We start from the raw sequence: 9,803 nt of genomic DNA on the forward strand, positions 1-9,803 counted from the left end.
TCATTGTATACAAGGGCTTTTCTCTTCACTGACCACAATCCCAATATTCCACAGCTACAAAAACTAGAAACGGTCCTGCTGCCCACCAGTAACCAGCTTTTTTTAAAAAAGGTGTACCAAATGATCGATTGCCTCCTTCAAAAACTGGTTCATCTGATAATGTGATGTCTTAGGAAAACCAATTTCTTTTTAACAATGATTTTCTGGGAGACCCAGAACAGAATACTTCAGCAGACAGATCGTTAAATGTTTAACTTATTTGATTAAATGACTGTGATTCATTGTAATGAACGCATGGCAAATCGCTTGCATCTCTCTTTTGTGACTAAGAGTTGTGTTTAACCTTTTCTTATACCTCTTTTTTTGGGGGGAGCGGATGCCGCACCCCACGGCGTGTGGGATCTTAGCTCCCCGATCAGGGGTCGAACCCATGCCCCCTGCACTGGAAGGCGAAGTCTCAACCACTGGATCGCCAGGAAGTCCCTAACCTTTTCTTTAGAGAAATATTCAAGACTCAACACAGCACTAACTAAAAACACTGCAAAACAAAAACACAACTCCACTGACCTTCTACTAAAGATGTTAGGAGGGTGACGTGAGCAGCTTTCCGTCTCCCAGCTGGAAGATTCAACCCAATCTTGTCCAACTTCTCCCGCAAGGACCGGCCACCATTTTTAGATTTGGCTCTGAACAAAATAATAATAATAATAAAATAAAAAATTCTTTTCTCAAGAAACCACTTTAAAATTCTAAATGCCTAACATGCTACTAACAAAACAGACATCTGTCAAAAACAATCTACATTATATGGCTCATAATCGAGTGATACAGGGAATCCTTATTTAGTTAATCCCTGTAAAATTCAAAAATCTTTCTTAGCATCGCCAACATTATTTTTTTTTTAATCACAGAACATTGCAAGTTGTACGGAGCAGATAAATTTTCACTTGTACAAACTGCAGCAGCCCCCAAAAAACAACTCCCTGGGGGAACCAGACCCATGGAGCTCTTCTACTCTGAATACAGATGCTACCACTTCATACAAGGAATCAAATTCTAACCAAATGAGAATTTGTTAGCGCTGTTTTAACACTTCCTTCTACATTTGGCACTTTCTAAAAGAGAAGATGTGTACTAAAACTCCCTGAGCCAATGAGAATTCAGTGTCAGGTATAAAAGTTCCATAAATGTTAAAACTATCTCCCTGGTCCTTTTATATATTCATCCCCATTCAACCGCCATGCCCAGAACGTGTCCCCATGTACCTTCTGAGGACACCTCCCAGTAATGAGGCATTTAAGCACTCAGGCGGGGACAGTCGCCTCTGGACTTCAGCAACTGTCACTTTGTATTTAGATGTAGAGCTGAGGAGGGACAATCTTCCAGGGACCGAGCAGAAGACCTCGCTGGGATTCATCACAGCCTCCACCAGCTCCTTCTGACAAGGGAGACTCAAGGGGTTCTTCGTCATTGAAATAGGACCTGTGAGTGAAGATCAGAAGTGGCATTCCCAAACAAACCACTAACCAAAGCTGAAAGAGCTCTTTGAACAACTAACACTGCACTGTTGGACTATAAATTGCAAGCAGATTTTTTTAAATCCATATTCTTCAAAGATAATCGAATCTGAATTTCACAATTGAACACCTTGGGAAGTTAGTCAAGATCCCAAGCGTGGAGGGTTTGCATTTCCTAACCACTGTTAAAATCTGTTTAATTAGAACATTTATTTTCAAAAGACTACTTCATAACTAAATAAATGAAGATTTCTTTTTCCCCCTCACTCAACGAATATCCAAAATCACAGGACATAATCATCTGGCAAAATCTTTCAGTGCAACTGATCACAGTAAATTTTAAAATACAAACACACCTGTTCCAAGTTTACTGGGAAATTCAGTTTATTTTCTGAGGTTTTCTTTCTTTCTTTTTTTTTCCCCCAAAACCCATTTTTCCTCAGTTGATTTCAAACAGTTTAACCTCAAGTAACAGACCATAACTACATTTCATTTAGGATTACCCCATTTCCCAACAGAGCTAAACTGTTAATCCTGGCAGTATGTAACTTAATTTCATGAGCCACTCACTCGCCCAAGTAATCCAATTTTCCAAACCCCCTCCCACCTCATCCCTGCATAAACCCGACAGATCACCCAGCCTGATGCTTTTAGGGCTGTATGTTTTGTAGGCCAAACTGTGTCCCACCTTCTTCTTGCAGGTCAGAATTAAGGCTCCTTACTCCTGTGTGTATTTGAAATCAGAAATAAAATCACATCAACCCATTCAACAATTAAAGTTGTCACAGAACCGATCACTCCACTAAGGTATGTGGTGACTTGTTTTCCAAATTTAATCACAGCCTTAACTCACTCTGGGATTCTTTCTGGAGCATTGTAAAAACACTCTCGAATTCCAGAAGTAACACCCGCCAAGGGAAAACTACGAAGTAACAAATCCGGAGATTGAGAGGCAGCTCCTGAGAGCATCCTTTCCCACTCAGATCTTAAAGAAATGCCCGGTCTTCTCACTCCTAAAACCTACCTGCCTCGAGCCCCTGTCACTCCCTTCCACCACAAATGTCCCAAGCCGGATACCAAAAGCCCTACCTTACCAATAAGTTAATAACTTCCCAGTACCGCTAAGAACCAGTACAGGGTGTGTGACGCCAGAGGAAGAAAAGAACTCGCGCTCACTCCGTACCTTTGCGAATAACCGTCTGATCATGCAGAAGTAGGTGCTGGTCGTCGACATTCTGGGGGAGAAATGACAAAGTTCCCTTTAAGTTCGGGGGAGCCTGGGCGGGGTAGGAGAGAGGCAGTGGGGCGAACGGGTCGGGGCACGAGGGGCAGGGCCGAGGCGCTCACCTGCACCTCCTCCATCTGGTGCGCCATGTCGTGGAGCCCCAGGTTCTCGGCCAGGCCCGCGGCGTCCAGGGCGTGCGAGTGGGGCAGCAGCAGGTCCGAGCGGCGGTAGGCGTCCCTGCGGGCGCTCACGGCGCCGCCGTCCAGCCCGGAGAGGTGGGGCAAGAGGCCGGCCGGGCGCGCGTGGTGCGAGGGCAGCCCAGCCCCCTCCTGGCTCTGGCGGCCCGGCCAGGCCTGCTGCTGGCTGCCGGTGGGCGCCGGCTGGTGCAGGGGGTTGATGGCGGCGGCGTACGCTTCTCCCAGATGCGAGTAGGGGTCGGCCGCCTGCGAGTAAGCCAGCTGCTGGTAGGGAGGCGGAAAGTAGGGTGGTGGCTGGTATTCGGCGACTCCAGCATGGGAGAGGGGCGGCGCGGGGCTGTAGAGATGCTGCCCGGCGGAGGAGAGGTGAGGCAGGCGCGGGTTCCCATTGCTGCTCGCGTCGTGGCGATCCTGGGCCAGAGAAACGGAGACCCGGTTAGTACGAAACCCCGCTACTGCGCACGGCCCGCGGCCCCCGCGCTGAGCCTTGTGACCCCCGGGGACCCACCGCACCGGCCCGGACCGACTCCCGCGGGGCCTGCCCTCGGGCCAAAAGGCCCCGGGGAGCAACGTGCCCCGGGGGTTTCGTTGTCAACCGCGAGTCCGCAGAGGAAGGGGAAACTGGAGAAAGACCTGGAGGAACGTGCCCTCCGGGCCCCGCGGCGAAGGTCTGACGCCCGAGGTATTCTGCGGCTCCAAGTCCGAAGCCCAGGCCTTGGGCCGGGAGAAGCTGGGGTAGGGGTCCTGGGAAAAAACCTGCAGGCAGCGCAGAGAGCGGTCGCTCACAAGCCCGCACATGCTGGCGTCGTCGGCCGAGAGTGGGGAAGCGGTGGGCGCGGATAATGCGCGCCGCGCAGGAAGTGCGCCGTTTCCCCGCCCCAGGGACCCTCCCTTCCACGCCCTCAGGACAAAGACCTCCGGGTGAGAGACCCTCCCTAGCGGGGGCAACTACCCAACGCCGCCCAAGGGACTCGGGGAGGAGCCCGCCGCAGCCAGGGGTGCGCTCCCTGCTAGCTGTGTCCCGACCAAATAACGCCGTCCTGCCCAGCCACCGTCAGTCTCCCCACAAATCGGGCGCAGAGAGAGAACGAAGGGCCCCGAAAATTGGGCAACCTTGCCTGCGCACGTTCCCTCGCCCCACGGCTGTCCGACTTAATTCTCAAAGGACGTGTCGCCATGTGTTCCCGGGGTCAAAGGGGTGGCGGGGGACCAGGAGAGCTATGGCACCGTCGCCCCCTAGCTGAAGCGCCCGGGCCTGCAAACAGGGGCAGCCCCTCTAGGTCCCGCGGGCGCACGGCTCTCCCGCGTCCACGCCGCCACCGCTCCCCTCTCCCGGGGCCCAGGCTCACGCCTCGCGCCGCCTGCGTCTTCTTCCTCTTCCCGCTCGCCGCCTCCCTCCCTCCCACTCTCCGAAACTCTAGCTCAACCTGTCCGACAGGCTGGAGCACTCCCGAGCGCTTACGGCCCCATCTGGCCTCAGCGCCCCCCCCCGCCCCCCCTTCTCTGGAAAGCCAAACTTCGGTTGTTTTCTTGTTTCCCCGAGGGGGTAGCGGGGCAGGTGACAAGCCCGCCTCGGAGGAGACTCCGCAAAGGTGTCGCCTGCAGGTCGCCTCGTCTGACCCCTTTGGACGGAGGTTTCGTGCGTAAAAGCCACCTCTAAAAGTTGCAGACCCAGCGCTCTTCCGAGAAAACGGGGAAAAGGGCTGTTTTGCTTCGCAGGAAACCGGCCGGTAAGCTTTGTGGTAAGCTATGCTCTTTCCAGGCCCCATTCCCGAGACTGGATATTTAGGTAAAGGCCCGATTCAGGAAAGGGACCCCGGAGAAACGCACTAGGGAGTGTCCGGAGAAGTGGACCCTGTCCCATCGAAGGGCGAGCGGTGGGTGCCTGTTCGCTGCTCCTGCGCCCTTGCCCCCGACCTCGGTCCAGTGGCCCGCGCCTCCGGGACTGTACTCGGGCGGGGCCAGGCTGCGCCCTTGTGCCCAGCTCACCTCGCAGTCCTCTTCATACTTGACATTATCGGTTATTTTCCACAACATGGCGTCCGGCGTCCCCCAAAACAGTCGCCAGTTAAATCCAGGTTCCCCCCACCCCCCGAGAGGTAAATCCAAAATTGGGGTCACGGTGGCCAGGCGTCTGCCGCTGCCCCCGCCGCGCGCGGGCCTAGCCGTCCCGGTCACTGGACGCGCATCGGCGGCTCCGCGATTATAGATGCTGCCGCCGCGGGTGTAGAGGCCGCGGCCGGGGACCGGGAAAGCCGCGCCCGCAGTGTGTGTCCAGGCGATAGCCGGGGGATCCGGGCGCCTTAATGAGAAGGAAATTACCATAACTCCTCCCCGGGGGCCGGCGCGAAGGCCCCGGCGCCGGGCGGGGCGGCCCCCAGCCAGTCCCAGCCTAGCTCCGCCCCGCATCCTGGCCCGGCGCCGCGCGGAGACCCACGCCTCGGGGGGCTTAGGAGAGGAGTCGAGTGGGCCGCACCTCGCTGACAGCCGCAAACCTATGAGGCCAGTGTCCCCCATCACGCCATCCATCAGTCACCCTCACCAAGCACACACCTGAGGTTGGCAGAGCTGGGGACCGGGATCCGAACCCAAGAGCCCCCCCTCTTTCACCGACAGGGCCTTCCCCCACCCTCCAGAAGACGTCTCAACAGCTGAGGTCCTCCTATCTCCTGAAACGTCCCAAACACCCGCTCCAAGGAGATTTAAGGTTTAAACTGGGATCAGGCCGCTGGAGTCCCAATCCCTCCGAGGGACGACGCCCTCCCCCACACGGCGTGGGCACAGTGCGCTCGGGGTCCTCCGAGGGGGCGGGGGTGGGAAGGCCTTCTGGGGAGTTGGCCCCAAGCGCCACCGAGCGGGCGGGCCGCTCCACCGGCCCCGAAGTCTCGGACAACCGCGTTTCGCCGCCATCGCCCGAAGCTCCATCTCCAAGGCTGGGCTGCGGCCGGGAGGCGGGTGGGGGGCACCCGCTTGCCCTCGCCCGGCCCAGCCCTGCCCGGTGCCGGCTCAGCAGCTTCCTCCGACGGTTCAGGCACTCAGAAGCCTCAGCTCAACCGAGAAAAGAGGTGCGGGGCTGAATGCAACCCTAGCGTCACAGGCGGGGGCGAGGGAAGAGGTGGGGGGAGGGGGAGGGGCCATGGAGGGACCCCACCCCCCCGCTGGAGAGGTGAGCACCCGGGGTCCGCAGATACAGGCAGAAAACGAAACTTCCTTCCACATAAACGTTGCCTCTCCCCCCAGCATGCGTTTGCCCCCCAACCTTGAAAGCAAAGCGCAATACTGAAACATTTTAAAGAAACGAAATCCATTGGCCCGATTATTGTAATTGACCTTTTTTTTTTGCTGCAAGGGAAAGTCGCTCATTCTCGGGAGCTGAATTTAAACATTCTCAGGGAATCAGAGAAGGAATCTTTCGATTTGATTCCGAATCCGATTTTGCAATAATCAATACCTATCAGTTTAGTGCCCCGGGCCTGGAGTGGACGCTGCTCCCAAACCACAGAATGAATGCACCCACCGCTTCCCTACTCCCGCTCGGGTTTGTTTGAACTTTAGCATTTCTTTAAACCGAGATGGGCCTAAAATAAAATAACCAAAATAAAAATAGGCGTCTTCCAAGCGAAAGGTTCTCCCTCGCCCTAGAGAGTAGACAGATTCCAGGTGATATTCCGACCAGTTGTGAGAACAAAACCTGGAGGCAAAACCACTGGGGGCTTTTCGGGCATGTCTGCGGGCTCTGCACTAGGAAGTACAAAGACAGTGCACACACGACCCCTAACACCTAGCTTTCAAGACACCGTGGTGGGGGGGATGGGGGGTAAAAGAGAAAACCGCAGAAGCAGCGCTCCTGGTACTCGGGAGTGGGGGCAGGGGGCACCTGCTCAGGGCAGGAATCGGACCCGGCGCGGTAGGCACGCTAGCGCCCTGGGCGTGGAAGATTGGGGTCCCAGGTACTTTCGAGGGAGGTTGCGGAGCCTCTGGACGCCCCAGACACCCAGACCAGTGACGCAGGAGCTCTCCTCCACGCTGGGCCTTCTAGCCCCGGCTTTGACTCGAAGACCCGGCCGGGAATGCAGCTTGAACAACTTGTCTCGTCCACGCCTGCAACTTTACCGCCGGGCATGTTGGGGCCAGGGCTGGGCAACAAGGTACCAACCCCCCGCCCCAGGTCCTGGCTGCCCTTCCTTTCCGCAGCAGCGCTCGCCAAAGCCACCCGGAGGGACGGAAATCCCTCGCAGCCCCGGGGCGTCTATGGCGGAGGCAAAGGGAGCCGATGGGCCCCGAGGGTTTGCGCACCTCCGTTTAGGGAGCCCCAAGGGCACAGAGGTTTCGGAACCGCTCAGCAAAGGCCATTCATTCCCAAGCCAGCGCCCTGGACCTGGACGCTGCCCCCCTCCAAGGGACACGCGCTCAAGCTAGAGCGCGACTTCTGCGCCCTGGATGGGGAAGGCGGCTCAAACGAATCCTCAACCTTCCCGGCCAGGCAGACTCTACCCCAACACGCACAGCTTCTGCTTCAGGGACGGAACCCAGGCGCGCGCGCGCCCTGGTCCGGATGCCGGAAATCTCAGCCCTTCCTTGAGCTCAACTTTTCTGCTCTGAGCCGAGAGCAGAGAGCCGATGGCTCCCACACTCAAGACAGACCTCCCCCAAGGCCCCCGCCCCTCGCCGCGCGAAGACGCGTGACCGCGTGGCCGCGCCCTTAGGCAGCCACGGCCTGGGAAGGGTGCCCCCTCCGACCCTCCGCGGCTTCGCAGCCGCCAAGTGTAAACAGAACGTGGGGATCCCGGGGAGCAGCCTCGCCGCTCGCCTCGCACAATCAAGGATATGGGGCTGGACGGTTGTCATTGGCTTCCCTCTGTCGCCCCCTAGGGAGCCTGCACTCAACCCACAACGCTTGAAGCCCTGGACCCCGGCCCCCAGCCCGCTCGGATGGCACTAGAAACCGGAGACCGGAGGCGACAAGGCGTCTGCGAGGACAGCAGCGCTACAACAGTGCGCCACCTCCAAAGATGCGCGGGCAGCTGCCTCTGGAAACAAGGCTCCCAGCCCCGGGCGGCAGGCTTCCGCCGCCTCCGCCCCCATGGCAAGCCCAGGAAGGCGGCGGGGCGGGTAGAGCTGGACTGGAGCAGGCCTGCGACTCCTCTTCCCGCCCCGGGGAGGGGGCGCCCGAGCGGCAGGTGGAGGCCCCGAAGCGCCCTCGCGGGCGCCGTGCACCAAACGAGGTGTCTGTGTCGCCCCGCGGAACGGCTTGGGCTCCGACTGGGACCGCAGTAAGAGGCGGGGCCCGGCGAAGCAGAGCCGAAAAGCCGGGGCCTACAGCAGTCCGGGAGGGCGCGCATTCACGCGCTAGCCCGCGCCCTCCCTCGCAGCACCGGCACCCACTGGACGGACACGGCGTCCAAGAGCATCCGAACTGTCTAAGCCCACTAAGGTGCACGTCCGGAGCGCCACATGTATTAAATAATTCACAGTCACTCCAAAAAAGCAGCAATAATATAAAAACAGCAGTTGTTTTACTGATGCTCAAAGTGGCGGCTACACACACGCACAGATGCTTCTCGTCCTAGCCCAGGGTCCAGCCCAACTCTTTCTACTGCTCACTTGTAAGCGCTCCGCGCCAGGCCGGGTCCTCGAAGGGGTTTCGCAGCCTTTAGCTCTTCCTTTGCAAGCATCCTCGCAAACCAGCAAAAGCGAAGCACGGAGCTGGGGGAGCCTGTAGGACCCAAGCTTCGGAGAGGCTCTAGTTTGCGGAGCGCTCGCCGAGCGCAGCGGTCGTGGGTAGAGTCTCTAACTTGACGACCATCGCCCCACTTCCCAGCAGGCGAATTTTCAGTCGTCCAACTACCTCAAAGCCACCAGCCTGCCTGTTCTTCAAGGCCATCTTCCTAGCTGCTCTCGGGCACCTATTAGAGACAAGCCGGCTCTCGCCTTCCCTGCCCCGGGGGACCCCCGCCCTCAGAGTGCCTGTCACCTCTCCACCCACTAACATCCCTGGGCCCATCCGGGTGCAGCCTAACCGCTCCGAGCGCAGGCAGGAGGGCCAAGGCGCGAGCCCAGTGTCCCCGGAGGCCTTCTCGGCTCGGCGTCCTAGAGCACCAGGCACCTCCAGGCCGGCTAAGCCCGGAGGCCTTCACCTGTTTATCTGGTCGCCGCCAGGAGAGGAGGAGGCCCACCGTGGCCAGGCGCCCAGCGGCGCGGACTCGGCTTCCTGCGCCAGAAGTGCGCAGCGTCCAGGGACCACCGTGCACCCCGCACCGGCGCCAATCCCACCCAGGGGGCACACCCCGCCTCCGGCAGCCAGCCCTCCAGCACCCCTCTCTTTCCCTGCCGGTCCTTGGATCTGTCCTCCACCCAACACCTCTCTTCTCACCTTTAGGAACTGGAAATTCATGTTGCCAGCTCTTCAACCCTCTGTGAGTTGAGGTTTTCAAGAATGGGAGCAACGCAGGAACAGGTCCCCAAGGGCCGCGTCGTGTGCTGTAAAGTGCTCCGAGCGTTTATTTAATTAACGGAAGGGGGATGGGGGGGTACAATTCACAGCCAAAACGGGCTATCGCGATTGGAAGACACACCTGAAGGTCCTGGTTACTCCTCCCCTGCCCTCCTCCCCTTGGAAACTGTAAACTCGCCAATTGAAAAGGGTCTTCCCGGCCTTTTGACTGATCTTAACATCTGTTTATAACTAGCAGTAGGTAGGGCTCCTTCCATCACAAAATTATTTTAAATGTAGTCTACGCCTTGCAGGCAGAGGACATTTTAAATGCGTTCTGTCTCCACAGCCAGATCTATTAACATTTCCGTGAATTCTCCGCCCTCATTTCTGGCTTTGATCTGACTCCAGGCACCTCGCAGGTTTCCAGG

At 57.7% G+C, this 9,803-nt stretch overlaps 1 protein-coding gene across 7 annotated transcripts in view; it reads right to left on the bottom strand.

The window, feature by feature from the left end:
- Positions 1–6,005, bottom strand: part of TFAP2C (transcription factor AP-2 gamma) — a 34,860-nt gene extending 28,855 nt beyond the window's left edge. The window contains exons 1-5 of one of the 7 annotated variants that reach the window (XM_082359303.1): positions 3,573–4,048; positions 2,865–3,350; positions 2,701–2,752; positions 1,266–1,482; positions 568–686 (exon numbers count right to left, since the gene is read on the bottom strand). In XM_082359303.1, the coding sequence (XP_082215429.1) occupies positions 568–686; positions 1,266–1,482; positions 2,701–2,752; positions 2,865–3,350; positions 3,573–3,737 (1,039 nt within the window). In that variant the 5' untranslated portion in view covers positions 3,738–4,048. The other 6 variants (XM_082359305.1, XM_082359299.1, XM_082359302.1 and 3 more) reach the window with 6 other exon arrangements.
- Positions 6,006–9,803: the final 3,798 nt, after the last annotated feature.

The sequence above is a fragment of the Balaenoptera borealis genome (assembly GCF_965194805.1).
Source record: "Balaenoptera borealis genome assembly, chromosome: 16".
NCBI lineage: Eukaryota > Metazoa > Chordata > Mammalia > Artiodactyla > Balaenopteridae > Balaenoptera > Balaenoptera borealis.